At 45.1% G+C, this 20,260-nt stretch overlaps 1 protein-coding gene across 1 annotated transcript in view; it reads left to right on the top strand.

Annotated features, from left to right (window-relative positions):
* The window catches only part of LOC119167796 (WD repeat and HMG-box DNA-binding protein 1), a 465,682-nt gene that overhangs the window by 214,302 nt on the left and 231,120 nt on the right, over positions 1 to 20,260 (top strand). The window contains exon 9 of the mRNA XM_075883385.1: positions 18,400 to 18,511. Within this exon, the coding sequence (XP_075739500.1) occupies positions 18,400 to 18,511 (112 nt within the window). The remainder of the gene's footprint in view (positions 1 to 18,399; positions 18,512 to 20,260) is intronic.

The raw sequence follows: 20,260 nt of genomic DNA, 5'->3' as shown, positions 1-20,260 counted from the left end.
TCACGTTCCGGGCTGGCATCGGTTATCGTTCAGGCGTGTCTTTCTTTCGCTCCTGTGGCATAAGCCTACATATGTAAATTGCGAACAGAAGTGTCATTTTATTGTGATCATGACATTTGGTCTCCCTTAGATAACATGCAATGGGAAGTAGTGTTATTTCAGGTGATCATTTCCTTCAAAACATGTCGCACTCTAGAAAACCTTTTTTCAATTATTGGGTTTGTGGACTAACTTGTTTTCAAACACAGCGAAGTGATGAATGGCACGAACAGACACAGACAAAAGAAGACATATACATGTGCAGTGACTCAAAAATTATTTTCTTTTCAGTAGTGCATGAAATATAAAGCATTTTATTTTTTAATGAGTGAACACGTCCATCTCTTTTTGTCTTTGTTTTCATACTGCGTAATATTTCACTAATTTCCCGCTAGTACGTTTTTGGCAAAGCAACTTTCTTGCAGTTAATTTGTCGATATTTCTATCACCAACACTTTTTTTGTAATGTATGTTCAGTGACGATATTAACAAATGGGTACAGTATTTCCCATAACTGTGTCTGCAAGCAAATACCACGCGTGTCTGTACTGTGCAACTATGTTTCTGGATTTAGAAGCCATGTTTTTTGTTTTATCATACAATTTTTAATGATTGATGTTGCATGGACAATGGTGTATGGACACTACTGTATGCACTGCATGTTTCATTCAACATGACAGAAATATGCATTAGGTGACATGTACCATTTCTCGCTTCATATTTCCTTTTTATTTTTCAAAACAACCCGAATCATTTTTGAACGTTAGATTACCCACCAGTCTCGGAGGGACGACTGCGCGATCTACTTTGTAATGTTGTAAGGCCCACGCTATGCTTTCTGTGTCCTTCCTAAATGTGAAGTTGCATCTGGGGAACACCTAGGGTCCAATCGCTCTATTCTACTACATGAGCTTCGTAAGCACTATGTACGTTAACAGTGCGCAAGCTGGCAGTGCGTCACTTGATATAAAAAGAAATAAGATGACAAAAGGCCATTGGGCAAATGCACGGCGCAGCAAGAAACAGCACATCGTCACAAAACAACTAAAATTGAAACAAGTTCGTCTCGTCTTAGTTTATGTGGGGAACACAGGAGACCTCAGCGTGAATTCCACAGGGGATGCAACTCGCTTACCTCAAGACAGTTGACATCCGGAGTAGTTCAAGTGGCGCATCTTCTTCGCCGGCCGGCGGCTAACACAAACGCGTAATAAATAAAAAATCGGGGCACACCAGCTCCATAAGAACACAACTCGTTTCAGCGACACCGTCAGCTAACAGCCCATACGTTTCGTTTCAATTTCTACGGCGCACGGTTTCATTAAGCTTCACCGACGTATTGCAAAACTAGCGTTAAGCTAACATCTATGTGCGCCTACATTTTGCATAAAAAACAAAAACAAACAAAAATATCGGAAGTGCATTTAGATCATTTAGATCATGTGATTGCTTTCAGCCAATAGCGACGCCGAATTTTCCCCATACATCTCCTGGGATATGATACGGAAACACGCAGCTGGGGCAAAGTTTGTAGCGCTATCTCCCAGGCTCTTAGCGAAGCAAAACATCATCGGGCAGTGGATAGTCCCGGCATTGACTCACCTTAAGTATTCTTGCACTGGGGTCTAAGTGGATTTTTACACTCCGAAGTTTTCCGGAGTAACTTAACAGTTAAACCTAAAAAGGCCGCTTTGCTTCTTCAAAAGACGAAGTGAGTACAGATGTTTGTACCCGGCACGTCAAGAAGGGTGCTTTTTTTCTAATAAAGGAAAGCGCCTGTTTTTGTAGTAACTGCAGAAACACTCATGCTGTGTGAAACCAAAACATTAGTGCCCACAATCAGTTTTCATCGAGACAGTGCGTAGCGTGGTGTATAGTTTGTAACAAAAAAGCATGGTGTGGTGTAGTGGTTAGTATATGCGCATGCTGACTGAGTGGTCGTGTGTTCATGTCCCGTGTGTTTGCTGCAAGTTTTCTGAAATTTATTTCTGAATGTGAAGCTTGCATCTAGATTTTACATCGAATTGCATGCTTGTACTACTTCATAATGCTCGTTATTTCAACCAAGATCAGATTTCATTTTTGCGCAGGATAACTATGTGACTGTGCGTGGAGGTTGAAGGGGTCACAGCGCTTGTGTGTTTCATTTCGCGCTGATGTTAGTTGCAACAGTTCATCTTTTCGCAGTCACCCCCCGAATGCGGGAATGGCTATGGCAGATGGTTAGTTACCCCCCCTAATAAAGCAGCCTCAATACCGCTTTTCCTTCTTTACGTCTTAAGGCACATTCACACTTGAGAAGCGAAGCGAAAGGAGCGGCCGGAACACCACGACCACGCGCGTGGAAAACTTTCACAATAGTTTGACCCACTTGCATGCTGCCGCCTTCGCTACTTTGAAAATTTATTCAATATCGCCTTTTTTCTTAGCACTCAATTTTATACCAAATTCTAGTTATTCACATAAAGTACTGAAACAAAACAGCTCTGACCTTTTCAAATGTTGTTTCGGGAGATGGGCGTCAGATTCTGCCCAGGTGATGTTGCAGGAAACGCTGCTACCAGCGCCCTCATCGACGTTCTCACAGCAACTGGATAGAGCCGCCCACAGGCGAACGTGCATGGGCCCTTCTCTTTCGTTGCTATTAAGGCGAAGTTTTCTGAAAATCAAGGATCTGGCAAGCTGGTGTCGTCAATGGAACGTCGCTTCAAAAATAAATAGAAAGCTCATCAAAACCAACTGCGCGTAGAATGCAAAATATGTTCAGTTATTTCGACGAGCTGCAACTAGCAATTTAAGTGCAAGCGAGCACCTCATGACATCGAAATAGGTGCAAGCACTTCGACGAGCGTTCTTTAATGCCGAAATGCATAAATTCAGACACACACTTGATGCGAAAGCAAACAAAGGCATACACGAGCAATATATTGCCACAATGAATCAGAAGTACGGGGGTGGTTTATTAAACCACCGAGTAGCTAGCTCCTGGACGATGCGTCAGTCGTGGCTGGCTCTCAAGCAGAGATGAAACACGCAATCTTTTTTTTTTCCTCCAGATTGAGAGTCGCTCTTGCTGTCGACCCACTACCTGTGGGTGGCATTATACCCCCCCTTTCGAAAAGAAAAAAAGTACCAAAGAGGGAATGAAAAGTGCATAGCACTACCCAGGTGGTACAACATAGGCATGTGAAAAAAAGAAATTGAAAATTAGGATAAAGTGAAAGTAGAAATTAAAGAGCGTGCTAATATGGGCAAAATCAATGAAGGAAGAATCAAGTTCACAAAAATAAATAAAAAGCACAAAGAGCAGTGTACGGTAAAGAAAAAGTTATGAACAACACGTAATGAATGATTTCATGTGCAACACACGAATGACGTCCGATCTTGGTCATGTCCCGCTCCGTCCGTGCCTGTGGTGTTGAGACTGGAATCACTTTGTAGTTCACGTCACTGACGCGGCTTAACACTTTATATGGGCCAATGTACCGGCACAGTAACTTCTCATTAAAGCCACGGCGGCGGACGGGCGTCCACACCCAAACTTGTTTTTTGGGGTTGTCGAACACTTCTCTGTGGCGGGTGTTAAAGCGTCTTGCGTCTGCCTACTGTTGTTGGCCGATATGCAGTCACGCGAACTGCCGGGCTTTCTCAGCACGCGCTGCGAATTCTTCGGCGTCAGTTATGAACTCGTCGTCGTCTTGACACGGTAGCATAAAGTCCAGCATGGTCTGCACTACGCGGCCGTAGAGAAGCCGAAATGATGTGAATCGCGTGGTTTCTTGCTTGGCGGTATTACACGTGAAGGTCACGTAAGGTAAGAAATGGTCCCATGTTTTGTCCTATACGTCGATGTACATTGAGATCATGTCTCGGAGGGAATTATTCAGTTGCTCGGTAAGTCCGTTGCTTCGCGGGCAGTTGTCTTTCGGTGTCTGGCGTTGATTAGTTTGAAAACTTTGTCCATAAGCTGTGCTGTGAATGTCGTCCCTCTGTCTGGTATTATACTGGAAAGAGCACCGTGTCGTAACACGATGTGGCACATGAAAAATTGTACTACCTCAGAAGCCGTGGCTCATGGGATCGCTTGCGTCTTAGCGTAGCGTGTCAAATAGTCGGTCGCGACAATCAACCATTTGTCCGCAGACAAGGTAAATGGCCCGAGAATGTTCGTGGCGACTTGGTCAAATAGCATACAAGGTGCTTAAATCGGCTGAAGCAAACCAGCTGATTAACAGATGGTTGCTTTCGGCGCTGACATTCCCGACAGCCCTTGACGTATTTCTTGACACTTGCCGAAAGTCCTGGCCAATAGTACTTCTCGCTCACTCTTGCAAGTGTCCGTGAGTATCCCAGATGACTAGATGTGGGTTCATATGGCAAGCGAAGAAAACGTCGTCTCGCATGTCTCGAGGAATCAACAGAAGGTAGGCACGTTCGTTCGAACGAGCGTTCTTCTTGTACAGTACACTGCCTCGCAGGCAGAACGACGTCAACGAGCTGTGGTATGATTGCGCTCTGGCCCTCTAAATGATCGATGATTGGATGAATCACTGCGTCATTTGGCTGCCATTTTCTTAAGGCTGATGAGCTAATGGGGCCCAGGAAGCCTTCTTTTTCCTCTGCTTTACTGACTGACGACATGAAGGGGTGCGCGTGACAGTGTGTGAGCGTCTTCATGCTTACGGCTGAGCTTGTGGACGATGGTGATCTCAAATTCTTGCAGCCGCGAGCTCCACCGTGCTAGTCGTCCTGAAAGGTCGCGCAGGCTTGCCAACCAACAGAAAGCAGGGTGGTTCATCACTATCTTGAAGGGACAACCATAAAAGTATGGGCGAAACTTGGTGATTGCCCACACGACTGCGAGGCACTCTTTCTTCGTAATGGGATAATTCGCCTTGGCATGGGATAGGCTATTACTATTTCGATGTCATCTTGGCGCTGAACGAGCACTACACCGAGACCAATGTTACTAGCATCAGTATAGACCTTCGTGTCAGCATCATAGTCGAAATGAGCGAGAACGGGCGCTGATAGCATGCGCGGTCGCAGCTCATCAAAAGCTGCTTGTTGCTCGTTTTTCCAGACAAACGGCGTGTCGTTCTTGTGAGATGAGTCAGAGGTTCTGCTATTTGTGAAAAGCCTTGAAGGAACCGACAATAGTATAAATACCGTGCGCTAACCAATTGCACTACAGGGGAATACCGGCGATAATAGGCGCATAAACCAAGGAAGCGTCGGATGGCTTTCTTATCGACAGGAGCTGGTAATTTGGCAAACAGGCAAGCTTGTCTGGATCAGGCCGGACTCCTTCGAAGCTACCTACATATCCAAGAAATTTGAGTAGTGGAGGGCTCCGGAAATTTCGACCACCTGGGGTTCTTTAACGTGCACCCAAATCTGAGTGCACGGGCCTACAACATTTCCGCCTCCATCGGAAATGCAGCCGCCATAGCCGGGATTTGATCCCGCGACCTGCGGGTCAGCAGCCGAGTACCTTAGCCACTAGACCACCGTGGCGGGGCAACTTTTGACATATGTATTTTATTCAATGGTTAGAATGAATTAAGTTTATTACACTACCACCAGGGTGTAATAAGCAGAAGAACTCTGCGGACACTATATGCGCCATGTTTTGCATCATGCTCCGATAAATTACTTTTACGTATGCGAATGCAGACATAGGAACTGTAGTGCGATAGATAACTTGTCGGTCTGCTCACCAATAACATGAATACTAGTAGGAACTACGTGTTCAAGAAGAAAACCGGGCTGCAGGGATACTAATGCATGAATGTTCAGTGAGCACAGTATTTTGAACTGTTGCCCTTCTTCCTTATCCAGAAGGCATAGGTTGCCAAGCATATGTTTTTTGCTGCTGCATCTTCGCACAGCACATGGTTTTTGCACGGTAGCGACGCAAGCACTCTGCTTTGAATGTATTTAATTTGCATCATTCCGCTGTCCATTTGACACTGCACTCAAGACGCTCACCAACAATAAAATGCATCTGAGAACATCATGCACAGCAGAAAACGCAACCGAGTGCGGAACACTAAAACACGAGGGGGGAGCTATCACTGACAAATTTTGCGAGCATGCCTTTCTCTTAGTGAAAGGGTTGCACTGAGTAATAGAGACATGTGAAAGGGCGCTAGAAAAGAGATTTTCAGTAATACTAAAAAGCTGTCATAAATTTGCTCATTACACTGATATAGTATGGTTGGAGGAAATAAATGTCACTTGTGAAACCTGGCGATTGCTTTAGCTTTGAATAAAAGTTGGTTTTTCCCTATTAGTGCTTGTTCCCTCCAATTATAGTCGCGCTTCAATCGCGAAACACATAACTCCCTATGTTCATGTCGCTGGCGATAGCTTACGCATTGCATACCCGAACGTTTGCGATATTTTTCAGTACACTTCAAATACACTGCCTGCATACGCCCGCTATTTACAGCGCCTAAATAAAAAATTAGGCAATCTACCAATTAGCCAAGCCCCAGATAGACCGAAAAATAAACCGATAGCTTACACTGGCATATATAAAAGTATGAGTATTTCAAAAAAGATATGGTCTTAAAAGGCGGTGGGTGTGCGACCACGTTTAATACCAAATTTCATGGCCAGTACAACTTGATCCTGATGTAGACGCGAAAGCGTACTGCCCAGGTGTCCGTCTTGTGCAGTGCTGCCACAACATGAATAGTTCATCCTGCAATATTTTACAGCGCAACGAGTTAGATGCGGACAAAGAAGGGACACAGCACTGAACTCTCATCTGAAGTTTACTTGGAAAAAGAAAGGACATATATAGGAGGAAGTGAGTCACTAAAATTTTGCGCATGAGCCCATGTGTTAGAGCACAAGACGCTTCATGTCTTGTCCAACTGGAAGTTACGTTCTTCATCTTGAAAAGTGATAGATGGATGATTTATTCACTTAAGATTGGATTTAATGGAAAAAGCTTCGGCTGTGTGGAAGTGTGGAATGCGAGATGTGGGCGAAAATTATCCTTACGAATCTCCTGGTGAGTAGAATTTGTTATGTTGGAAGGAAACTCGTGGAATTTATTGTAGATATTTTCAGCACTCTTGATTAGATTTGTTCAACAAAGTTGTGCATTCTTGGAGACCAGTGTGTATTTTGAGAAACGCACAGTTCTTTTTTGAGGCGAAGGAACGCTGTGGTGGCGTCTGTTGTAGAGATGCAGGGGCTGCTTGGCTTCTCATTATTCTAGATAGATTGCATTTAAAAACCACCTTTGTTTCCAGTCAGTTGTGTAGGTATAACAGTAAAAAAAAGCTAAAACTTCTGAAGTGGTTGCATGGGCACGTTGGTACTGCACATATTGGATGCAAACAGCGCGAAAGACAAGACAAAAGGTAGGGAAGTACCCATACAAGGACATTTCTGTCCTTATTTGCCTGGTATCTCGTATTTCGTGCTTTTTCCATTTAAAATAACTAAGCTTGTTGTTGGTGTTGACGATAATGTGTACTGTTTTATGGTGCAAAGCCCATTTGCTAGCCAAAGAGCGTCATTTCATGATTGACAGATTAATATGCCGGGTTTAACATCCCAAAACAGATTGAGAGCTCTTTCTTTATTTGGTGAATGGTGGTGTATGGTCGTTCTTAGTTGGTGTTCCGATTTGTCTGGTTAATTCCGATAACGAACGAACCTCACGCCACCCTTTCTCACATTCTATTCGACTGCCTACTAATTCTTCCCCACATAGACAGCCTGCCATCTCAAGCTGGTAGGACTGGGAGGTGCTGCTTTTGTCGGGGGTCCCGGCGTTTCAGCTTGCTGCGGTGACTAGGGCAGCCGATGTCATCACAGCAAAAGACATTGTCCTGTGGACGTGGTGCGGGACTACGCGGCGGTCCAGGGACCCCAGGAGTTAGTATGAGGCACCAATTAACAGCGTGTTGGGTGTAGCGCAATTAATGTGGCTGATGTAGAGTGCATAGCCAGTTCCCGACCCGTCAACTAGCGAAGCCGATCGGTTCCGCAAAGGCGAACGCGGAAGACCCCGAGCACGGGAAAGAAAGGATACTCCTTCTTTCACACGGTTCATGAGCGGAGTTGTCAGTCACTCCGGTTCGGGACTCCTGTGAGGTAGTAGGTGCTTTCGTGCGGTCATTAATCCTATTGAGGACACGGCGCGTTGACCTCAAAGCTCCGTACACCCATTGGTCGGTACTGGCAACGGCAGTAGGTGCGACCGACCTCCCCGCAGTGACAGCAGACAGAGCAAGTGGATGTAATTGGTACGCCAAACATCGATTTTTCTTGGAGCGTATCACTGGCTTACGGGAGGGCGATAGAACGTTGATGATGACGGCGGCGGCGATGGAGTATTATGGCGAAACTGCGGTGGGGAAGTGTCCTGACATGGGTGGAGAGGAGCGTCGCGGCGCACTGCAGTGGCGTAGCTCAAAGGTTCTGGCCCTAGCAGCCGTGCTTTTGGAATTCCAAACGATTGCCGAACTCGTTCTCGCACATTGTGGGGAATCAAATCCACTTGAAGCTCTGCCGAAGGTAACAGTTTGCGCTGCTCTTCCGGCATGATCACTCGATTGGTCTCGCACAAGTCGTTGAAGCAGAGTTGTTGACCTTCGGGGTACTCTGGCGTGGAGCGGGGATTGTATCCTCGCATGCGCATTTCGAGGGTATTTTCAATCGTCGTCTCATGGTGGGTTCCACATCAGACCTGCTGACAGCTCCTGTTTTACTCCTCGCTTCAGAAAACAAACTTTCTTGTCTTCAGGCATCTCGGGGTCAGCGTGGTGGCATAGTAGCTCATCTCTTCCGTGAAAAACGTCACATTTTCGTTCGGGAGTTGCAAACAGGTTTCAATCATCTCGACACTACGCCTGCGGATGACCCTCGTGACTGTAGCTAGAAACCTGGTGTATATGTTCTACCTTGAGAAGGTTCACTCTTGGTTCTCAAACCAGAAACCAGTCTTGCAAGGGGAAGTACACATGATGAAGCTTGTCTTCGCTGGTGCATGTATAAAAACAACCACTTGGACGTAGGCTTTTAGCCAGCTCTCCAGCTCTTCCAGTGTTGAACCGTGGAAGGTAGGTGGCTGTTTGGTTTGTCGGAGCGAAATAGGTGCCGGTGGTACACAAAATGTCACTGTCGCCGTGTCTGAGTTTGGGTTCGCGGTTTGCCCGGAATTTAGAGGTAGCGGCCCGCCGAAGGTCGGTAGATCCAGCTGCCAGTGGCTTGTTCCTTGCTTGGGGTTTGCGTGGATGCGTTTTTTTCTGACTTGGCTTCACGTCACCTTTGTTTCACGGCTTGACAGGGCCGTTCAGTACATCAAAGAAGCAGACATTCAATAGGTGTCACGTAATTAAGGCGTCGACGAAGGCAGCAGATTAGATGCTCAGATGAAACTGTTGCTTCGGCCGAACTTGTGGCTAGGAAACTGGAGGTTTATATACAGTACACACAGACACAGATAGCGGTGAACAGAGCGTTGACCGGTGATCAACTGACAAGGGATGATGAGCGCCAGCATTTATACACGTGCCGTCGAATATTCTAGAGTTACTGCTAGCCGACACGTAGGTTCCAGAATAATCTGTAATGTTCTCAAAGTGGGCGTATTCTTAACGCAATGGTCTACTACAGTTCCGAAGCTTCTCCATCAATGCGTGCGTGGTTTGCACTGAGAATCACGTACAGCGTAACGGGATGATAACAAAACTTGCAGTAGAAACATGGCAATATGGTGGTATATTGACGTTAAACCTCACTTATCAATCAGTCATCTAAATTTGTAAGTATCAATTAGCAACTACAACCAAAATACCTCTCACGTCTACCTATTGACGTTGCTGATAGAACTTTGAAAAATTTTGTAGTGTACGAGGACCTATCACGATTTTTATGTGTCGCCTCCAAAGAAGTGCATCTAAATGTTGAAACCACGCCGAAAGTGTCATCTGGTGACCTTCAGCATAGACCGCATCCCTCCATGACGTTAACACGTCACCCTCCATGACGTTAACAGGCTGGCTGCCGCCGCCTGGGAGTTTCTACTCCTCAAATATTCTTGCTCTGTGGCCAAAACGCACAACCCTGAAGTGCAGTTTAGGCCATAATTTCTGAGAAATGTACTTGGCAGTGCAGGGTGTCTTCTTTTCTTCAGAATATTCTTGCCCCATCTAGCCTCAATTATTTGTTTCTAGTAAAGAATAAACGGCAATCAGTAATGATGTAGGAGATTTCCTCCATTCGCATGAACAAGCCTAACTGCTACGCAGTGTCAGAGAAGCAGTCAGAGAGTGCAATGATCAGTATATGTTTACACAAAGATGCGGTATGTCAGTAGAGTTTTTCCTTGGATTAATAACGTTCTATCTGTTCGGTACATTTGTGAAATGTCAAGGTGCAGTGTACATTCTGAAAAGTGGTGTCTGTATAGATTTTCAAGTGGCTTCTGTTTCGAGTAATATGCACTTAAGCCATGTTAATTGAAAACTTTAAGACCACCTCAAGAATTTAGCAAGGGCTGTGTTTCAGTATGTCGATAATTTTGGGGCGTTTCTTCTTAGTAATAAATATTACAGGAGGGGCAACAGACATACTGAGAGGCTTTTGAGAATATAGCAATAGCCTTAAGTTCACGTTGGTACCCGTTGCAATGGTCTATTGGCTAAATAAGATACTCGGCTGCTTACCCACGGGTTGCGGGATTGAATCCCGGTGGCGGCGCCTGCATTTCAATGGAGGCGATAAAGCTGCATGCCCGTGTGATACATTTGGGTGCTCGTTAAAAAACCCCAGGTGGTAGAAATTTCCAGAATCCTCCACTGCGGCGCCTCTCGTAATAATTTGGTAGCTATGGGAGATTAAACATTACATATATCATTCAAGTTCACGTTGGAACTCTATAAGAAAAGCAATTTACAGCTCTTGGATTTCAGCCTATAGCTTGATCTTAATCATGTACGTTGGCATGACCTTCCTATGTCCTTGAAGTCTGCCCTCCTTTTCTATTCGATTCATTCAAAGGTAGTGAAAAAAGTCGTAGCTTTGCCGCAAAGACGTAGCCATGAACGCGACTGCAATAAATTGGCAGGTCACGCTCAAAATGGCAAGCAGATCGAAAGATGCCCCTTGTTTCTCAAGCACAAACGACGCATGAAACTTATTCACAGGTACGGATGAACGCGAATAGGTGTCTGAGTTGTTGCTTCGCTCTGTCTGCTAAGAACGCCATTTTCGCAAACGGAGACTGTGCAGCGAGTGCAGTGACCTATGTGCACCCTATAACGACAAGAGATTCATTGTGGTAACAGTCACTCTATACAAAAACGTACTTGCGTTCAATCGGGCCCATAAGTTGTACATGCAGTGAAGCCTTTTTCGCAGCTGTGTCTATTGTCTTAAAAATCATGACACAAACACAACGTAACGCAAAACAGAATATGACTGACGGGCGCTACCGCTCATGTTGAATCTACGAGCTTAACTGATATTGGAGAAGCCGAAGAAGGACATCGGATGGATACAAGATAACTGTTTAAGAGTTCGGGAGGAATTAAGTTCAATGGTTATCGCTGTCAGTAAAGTACGCAATGTTTCAGAAGTCCTCGACAAAGGAGACTGCTGAGGCAAAGTAAACACCTCACGCATTTATCATTTCGCGCGTTACTTTTTTGGGCAGGCTTGACTTCAAGTTTCGGTACTCAGCGATTCATTCATGTCCGTGCATGCATTGACCAAATGGCGCCGATAAGTTGCTTGGCGGAAAAAACGAGTTTTTTAAATATATACAGTAGCGGTGTTGGAAGTTCAAGATATATTTTTACTGAAGGCGACTTCTAGTATTAGTATTGCCGTCGGCTAAAAAGATATCGTCATAAAAACAAAAGCTATAACAATAAGACGCTAGTACTCGTATTGCCGTCGGCTAAAACGATATCGTCATAAAAACAAAAGCTATAATAATAAGACGGTGCTTGGAAGCATCTTTAAAAGTCCATCTCGTTTTAATGGTTTTTGTCTTGATTTATTCCTTTCTGACGTTCACTTTATAGATCTGGCATGCCATCACTGTAGATGATCTACCTCCTAATAAGACGTACTACATCTCTTTTGTACTACCTGGGCAATCCAGAAATTCTGTTGAAACACAGATCTCAGATAATTAGGGAAGTGGTAGGGGCTTTCCGTGTTAAACAAATGAATGAAGCATGCGTCAATGAGGCATCTATGTATCCAGGAAAAATATTTCACATATCTTCTCACCAATTGTGCCGTCAAGAAATACGCTATGTAACTTTTTTATATTTCTTACAACACTTCCGCGCAATGTTGATACGCTTAACTCTATGATTTTTTTTCCATCTTTTCACATTCTTCAACTGAAATGTTAAGTTGCGACTCAGTGCTCATTTGTGTCCTTTCCGTTTTCTGTCATCGTAGATTTTGCGCTGTAACTATAAAAGCATTTGTACTAACTGGCCAAACTTTGAAATTTATTATAAGCAGAACTTTTCTGAAGGATATTCGTGATTACGATTGGAGGAAGATGGCGATCCTCATCGCCATAATGGCTAAAACGGGAACTTTATTACAAAGTGTGAAGAGTTTTCTAGAATCGCCCTTTGACAAATTGTGATGGTTTTTGGTGCCTCGCGGAAAAAACCCGAGAGCAGTCACGAGAGCAGTTGTTGCTCGAGTAGCTGGTCTATACAGCTGACCTCGAGAGCGCGAACTCGGTTTGTGACATGACACAAATAAATGCACATGCACGCATGTCCCGTAGAAAATTGGTGCTATGAAGTTTAGCATTGCGACAAAATAAATGTTGTGTGCGTTACGTGAACAGAGCATTATTAATCGGAACTGATGAGAAAACAATGTCAACATTGTTAGCAATGTCACAAAATTTTATTTCTTCTAGAAAGCAAGGTAACTGCTCAAATTTTAAACACGCGCTCATGGAAACTTAGCTGCGACTAGAAAAAGTAGTCAGCGAAATGTTTAGCTCTCGTGCTCGATTTTTTAGCTCTCGTGCTCGAGTTCCAGTTTTTTCTCTGTATCTGGGTGGGTGGGTGGGTGGGTAGGTTGAGATGGGATGGGATGGGATAGATGTGCCTGGCTCTTTGTGGCTAACACCACCAAGCTGTCATACATAGTGAACCAAACACTGGATTTATTTCTTTTTGTCTTTAAATAGTGAGGTTGAGGGCTCGTACTTTGCAGAAAAGGGTTTAATTTTCACTCGTGTCTTGACTTTAACCACCAATCAGATAACCACCCTCTAGTTATTTCTACTCACTTAAAGTCTATTTTGCCCTCCCTGTCCCTGAACCCCAGTGCTTCGAAAAGCTGTGCGCCATCATCTTGAACTGTAGGGTGAAGCCCTTTGCAGAACATTATCTAGTGTTGGGCAGTTTCGTCCTTCTTTCCACACGTACTACATACCGTGTATACCCCTTGGATGAATGGATTTATGTGGCTATACCCTTTAGATCGGGCGGCGGCTAACGCTACTGTATAGAAGTACCGCCATCCAACGGACATTCCAAGGACTAAACGAGAGGTGGCACAGCGGAACTAGAGGAGCGGCTTGCGTGCACTTTCTTACGGCCTGCGCTTCGTGTCTAGTTCCCACCTTTCACCGCCGCTAGTTCATGGCTCTGTGGGCCAACCCTCGCTAAACCTTTCTAAAACTAAGGAGGTTATGCCAAGCGACTTCACTGTGGCAACGTTTTCTGGTCAGACAGTCCTTCTGTTACTAGTTTTTGTTACTAAGCATGAAATTCAACGGCAAATTTTATTCGAGGTTAAGTCGCCGATACTCGTCTCTGTAGGTTATTTTGTCAGAAACAACAATCTTTTTATTTATGATTAACGTGTGCGAGATTCCTCCTCAATTCAAAAAAGTGTGCGCATGCCGCTCCTCTTGTCCAGACTTGGAAGGGGCTACCTACTACTACTACTACTACGCTACTACTACTACTACAGCTGCTGCTGCTGCGGCTACTACTACAAACAACGTGGACGAATGACCCACGGCTTAAGGAGCTTTGCCTTTTAAATAGCTGTGAAGGAGTGAAGGATGCAGTCCAATTTTAGTTGAAGCGCATGCTGTGAATACAATTATATTACCAGCTATGCACAAGACAAATCATTCACTGGCTCTGCTTTGCGGGTCAAGATCAAGTGCCTATATATACGAAGTGGCCGGCGAACAGTCAGGCAAGGCGAGCAGTTAATTGTTTGTTTTTTTTTTTTCGGTTAGGAAACTCGCTAGCAGACGCTGCCTGCATTGGCGTTTTCTCTCGAGGGTGAGGGCACGTTCACAATCTCTGCGATCTAGTAGTTCAGCGTTCATCACAGAAGGAGCGTTTGCATATTCAACGTGTGCCGTTCATTCTCTCTTGTCACACGATGGCCGCTGAAGTGTTGGCACCCTTTTTTACGCTAAGCAAATTGATTGTTACGAATGCACACGATGCACGCCGACACAAGGACATCCTCAGGTGCTTTGCCTCTAAAAGAAGGAGGAAACGACAAAGCGCTGTTCTTTTTTTCTATCTTTCGCTTTCACCATGCTTTCCGCTGTTTCAAATGCGAAGCATTTTTTTGCGTATTGCAAGCACTTTAGGTGTCTGCCTGCATGTCTATCTATCTATCTGTCTGTCTGTCTATCTGTCTGTCTGTCTGTCTGTCTGTCTGTCCGTCTGTCCCTCCATTCGTCTGTCTGTCTGTCTACCGAGGTCCGGGTGCCGTCATGATCACTCCCGTGATGAGCACACCGAAATTTGTATGGGAGTTGTTTGACGAAGACTTCTTGCTTTTCATGAGATGAATAATGTCACTATCTCATCTCGTATGTAGTCGAACACTTTCTAAAAAACAATGGCACATAACCGAGTACGAGTCTGTGCCACTGATATGCGGATATCTACCACAGTTTATAGACATTTGTTATCTAACCAGGAACGGCGAAAAAACATATGAGCAACTTAAACACTTGAGTATTAAGAAAAAACTGCCATAGGCAGCACTGACCATACGAATGAAAAAAATAAATGCCAGTGCACCAGCAGGAATCAAAGCGGTGATAATGATGATATGTAGGGATTAACGTCCCAAAACCACCATATTATTATGAGAGACACCATAGTGGAGGGTTGTGGAAATTTTGACCAACTGGGGTTCTTTAACGTGCCCTCAAAGCTTAGCACATGAGCCTACAACACAATCAAACCATTGCATTCTGCGTCGCAATCAAGTATTCTAGCACAGAACTACGGTAGGCCTTGGATATATTTTACAAATCGACCTTAAATTGTGGTTGGAGTACTGGTTATCCAATTTTATAAACATTTCACATGTAGATGTAAAGGCGTAATGTCAGATTAACGTAAATGGTAAGTAGGCGCCATCCGCTGAAGATGATTTTAGTAGCAGAATCGACGCTTACCAACCTCGTGCACACCACCGCTGAATATCAGCTTACAAATGCTTGTGTTGCTATTATTCATCATTCCGCAATTGTAAAAAAATGCTAATATAAAACACATACGGTGGCTGAACGTATGTGTGTACGTGCATTTGTGCGTAAATTTTGCGCCTTTTCATAACGCCTGGCCTAATAAAAAATATACGCTTTCACCTTCCATCCGCATGCGTCGCATAACATCGCTTCCCTAGGTACGTGGTATCTATTTTTTTAGGGGCGAAGCTCCTTATGGCGTGGCTTGTGCATTCTTTGTTGTCACAGAGCATGAGCTGTGGCACATACCCACATGCAAGTGGCACATACCCTCCCTCAGGTACATATCGGCGTGTTCACACGTTACAAAAAACGTAGCATGGCGTCCTTATCACACTCTCGGTATTAACAAAGCGCTGACAGTATAATTGTAGTACATACTCTCGTTTAGGCCTTGGATTGTCTGCTGGATGATTCATTGATGCGTGGGATTTATTGTCCCAAAACCACCATATGATTATTAGAGACGTCATAGTGGAGGACTCCAGAAGTTTCGATAACCTGGGCTTCTTTAATGCGCACCCATATCTGAGCACACAGGCCTACAACATTTCTGCCTTCATCGGAAATGCAGTGCCGCAGCCGGGATTCAGTCCCGCGACCTGGGGGTCAGAAACTTTAGCCATTGACCACCGTGGCGGGGCTGTCTGCTGGATGGCGGTATTGTATATGATGAATACTAAATGGAGGAAGCAAACTTGACAGTTGCCAAGCAAATATTTAGACAACAGCAGAATACCAAGCCAAAAGGAAGCATTGGTTCAGAAGAAGGTGAAGGAAACGAAGAGGGATATGTGAAAGATAGGAATGCTTACGAAATTATTACTGGAGACCTACCAAACTTTTAAGCAGGAAATTGCAAAAGAAAATATCTATGGTAATTCTCGGAGTCTTTCTCTGCTGTTCGAGGCTAGAACGGGAGTAATGCGGACCAAGACGCACCGAACCAAATACGAAGGCACAGACACGATATGTCTTGTGTTTGGAGAAGAGGAGAAAACGGCTGAACATTTGATAATGTTCTGTAGAAAGCTCCAGCCTTTAATTAAAGATAATAGCACGGAATTTTTCAATGCATTGGAGTTCAGGGACAGTAAAGGCAAAATAGACTCTAAATGGGTAGGAATAACTAGGAGGAGGCTAACTTTGGTGGCTACAGTCAAGGCGCGAATGAACTTTAATCTTTAAACACATTGTGATATTACTTAACTTTAAGGCTATGTGGCGTGATATATCGCCTGATCTAAAGGACATAGCCGAATCCGTCCACCCATCCATCCATTCATCCATCCGTCCGTCCGTCTGTCCGTCCGTCTGTCCGTCCGTCCGTCCATTCATCCATCCATCCATTCATCCCTCCAATATATGGTAAAAACAAGCCAGATGGAGGTATTTGAAGTGTTCCCTAGATGGACGGGCTCACGCATGGTCGGACCCATGGTTGGACGTATGAATGAACAGACAGACAAGAAGACGGAGAGACATACAGGCAGACAGACACACGGACAGATCGACTCATGGACACATGCACAGACGGACGCATGAACGGGTGCCCGTACGAAGAAACGGATGCATGAACGGAAGCACGGACGGATGGACGAACGCTTCGTCGCACTCATCATCGTTCATTCTGTGGAGATACTGCGATTTTTTCCCTTTGTGGCAGCAGCATGCCCAAGCTTCCCCTTTATATATTCGTTTACTTCAGCCCAACTATGATCATTGCTACTCTTGTCTTAGCCGTGTATTGATTGCTTGATTCTCAGCATGGTCACGCTACATGAAACTTATGCATGGACAATGCAGACCCCAATTATGTACTTAAAAAGCTTTAGGTCTGAGTGGAACACGCAGCAAAGTCGCAGGGAAAGCTAGAAGAGCAGGCTTTCATGAGCTGGTCGTGAACTTTCATTGGGAAACAACTGCTTGTGAGCCTTGCAAGCGTACTAGTAGTACTTGCCCCAAAAGTTTGTAAATTCGCCTGTTGTTGGAGTTCTTATTACAGCTTTAATAACGGTTGAATGGTCGCTGGCAGCCTATTTGCGATTCCGGGTCGGCCACCTAGCGTATACTGTTTGAACTCTGCGGCGACCAGGTATAAAAAGACGAGGCCTTCAGCTTAAGTGTTGTGATGGCTGCAGTTTTTAGCTGGCTTTGGGACAGCGCATATTTGGGAGCTGAACTGTAACGTCAAGGTATAGGCTGAATAAGTCCCATTAGGCATTCCCCTTGAGTACCTGTCGTCGAGAATCTGTGGCAGCTAGTATGTCGCTAGAGCTCGCTGCGACTACTGGTGGAGCATCCAGCGTTGTATTCTAGCAGTGGTCATTGTTGACACCTGCCTGTCTAATCTCTGAAAACCCGTCAATTTTTGAGGGTCAGTCGTTAAGTGGAATTAACTCTCTTTCAAAAATGTAGTCACGGGATTGCCTTATGCCTAATAGCACAGCGAGTGCCTTGCTCTCAAACTGGAAATAATTGCGCTCCGCCAAAGTTGATGTTCGCAAGTGAAAACCTCATGGGAATGTCTACGTTGCCGCTCGTGTCCAATTACCACTATTGCGGTACCACATGGGAAAACTTTCCCGGCTACGTGTTTGTTGTAAATTCGTGTACAATGGTTATTACATAACTAAATTTCGACATATGATGACCTAATGTCCTTTAGACACCACTTTTAGGACACCAAATTGGTATTACCAATATGTAATATATAGCAACATTCCGGTTGCAGTGATGTACGAGCATTCCACTGAGCTCGATTGCTTTCAGCTTTATCCAGTTCTTCATTTGTGTATATCAGAGTGTTTTCATTTTTGCTCATGCTGCAGCGTCGTGCCATGCAGCAGTGAAGTGCCGTATCCTGATCCTGGGCGTCCGATTGCTTTTTCTCTCGTGCCTTTCCGCCTGCCGTTCCTGCTCGAGCCGAGATCGGAGTATGAGGTGAGGACACCGGTCCTTTCAGTGGCCGTTACTCAATATTGATGGCCTGGCTGGGTGGTGCCACTCAAGTAAAAAAGCCATAGATCATGTGCAATTATTTATTCTTTGACCCATTTAGTCGTCGGAAACGGTTACGACGGAAGCAAACTAAAACACGCAGGAAGGAAAGAAATTGCGCATTCCGACACTTCTGCATAATCTAGGTTTGTTTCTTGGCAGAGGCAGTCATGTTTAGTTGAAACATTTAACAGAATTAACAAAGCATCAGTAAGATCAACTTGCTCGACATAGTCAGTCGCTCAAGTCCGTGTTTTTTAAGAGCCTATGTTTAACAGGTGCACGACATTCAACTAAAAGAATGGTTTCCCACATGTGACTCTCCTCCTGCTGTAGTCACCACTTGGATAATGGTCATGTTTGTTCAAAGAAGGAGCCACAGCTTCATCTTTTATGGGGATATCAATCGTATGGACAGTCTGGACTGGTTTGTGCTGTTGGCGTCGCAGCCACCCATAAAGGAAGGAAAAAACTGAGGAAGGGCCCCGACATCGCTCGATGTGAAGCCGTTGTGAAGCCGGAACTCGCCGAGATTCACTGGGCAAATTTCCTTCTCTTGTTCCAATGTGAAGCAGAAGCCGTGCAACTCTCTCTTCGGCGTGGAAACCACGTGCGCTGCACAGCCCACGCGTCAAGTTGAACCGACCATCGTAACTAAAGTTATTTCTCAACACACTGTGCCAGTGTGGCACCAAAGGTGAAATCATTTAGAGCGAGTCTTAACAGCGAGAAACAGCTTGCCGACAATGAAGCAAGCACAAGAGAACACGCGCTAGAGGCACTGACAACGACGAATGTGGTTTCAGAGTTTTTACGTCATTAATTCACGCACTGTAGAAATAACACCACCGGCCATGCACCGCCTTCAAAACTTCAGAGCCACCATTCTGCGGCTGACGCGACGCCCGACCACCGTGCCCGAGTTCCACGTAAAACTCACCGGCGTAAGCTATGTACAACTGCGCTAACTAAATTTGAGCATGGTGCAAGTGGCTCTTGAACGTGGTTATTCTAATGCTGAGAAAACAATGCTGGGGCTAGTATATCGTATCGCACTGTTAAATGAACACTTTTACTAGGCTAACGTAGACAGGGCGAACTTGTGCCCGCGAAAAACAACACAGCTAGAACGAAAATTTTCTAGTTGTCTAGTGGATTCACTTTTGCCTCTTTCTCCACGTTCTTCTTTTTTTCTCCAATACGGGTCGTGGCAAGCTGGACCAAGCATGCTCGTGCGTCGCAAACCATCCACACGGCACAATTATCGGCCAGCGCGCGTAACTTGAAGCCGCATTGCGTCATTGCCCCCCTTTCCACAGTGCATCGTCCCTATGCTTGTGTCGAACTGGTCGCATGGTGGTCATTCACATCATCTCATCGTGGATGCGGTTAACGTCGAACAACATTGTGTCCTCAACATTTCATTGCCTGTCGTGATATGGTTTCATCCTGAAGACATGCACAGTTTCCGTGCGATGCCGCCGTCGCGATGAGATATCCTATCATTCTGGCATAAGTTCGTAGTTGAGCGAGCCGGTGTGGCGGAGCACTCTGTATGCACCAAAACAGCGGCGAAGCACTTTTTCTGACAGGCCACGTATTCGTACAGGAATCCACACACATACTCTGTCTCCTGGTGCGTACTGGAGGTCCCTTCTTCGCAAATTTTATGGGTGCGTGTCGGTTTTCTGC

Source organism: Rhipicephalus microplus, unplaced genomic scaffold (genome assembly GCF_043290135.1).
Source record: "Rhipicephalus microplus isolate Deutch F79 unplaced genomic scaffold, USDA_Rmic scaffold_16, whole genome shotgun sequence".
Lineage (NCBI taxonomy): Eukaryota > Metazoa > Arthropoda > Arachnida > Ixodida > Ixodidae > Rhipicephalus > Rhipicephalus microplus.
Note: the sequence above shows the minus strand (reverse complement) of the source record. Positions and strands in the feature narration are given on the sequence as shown.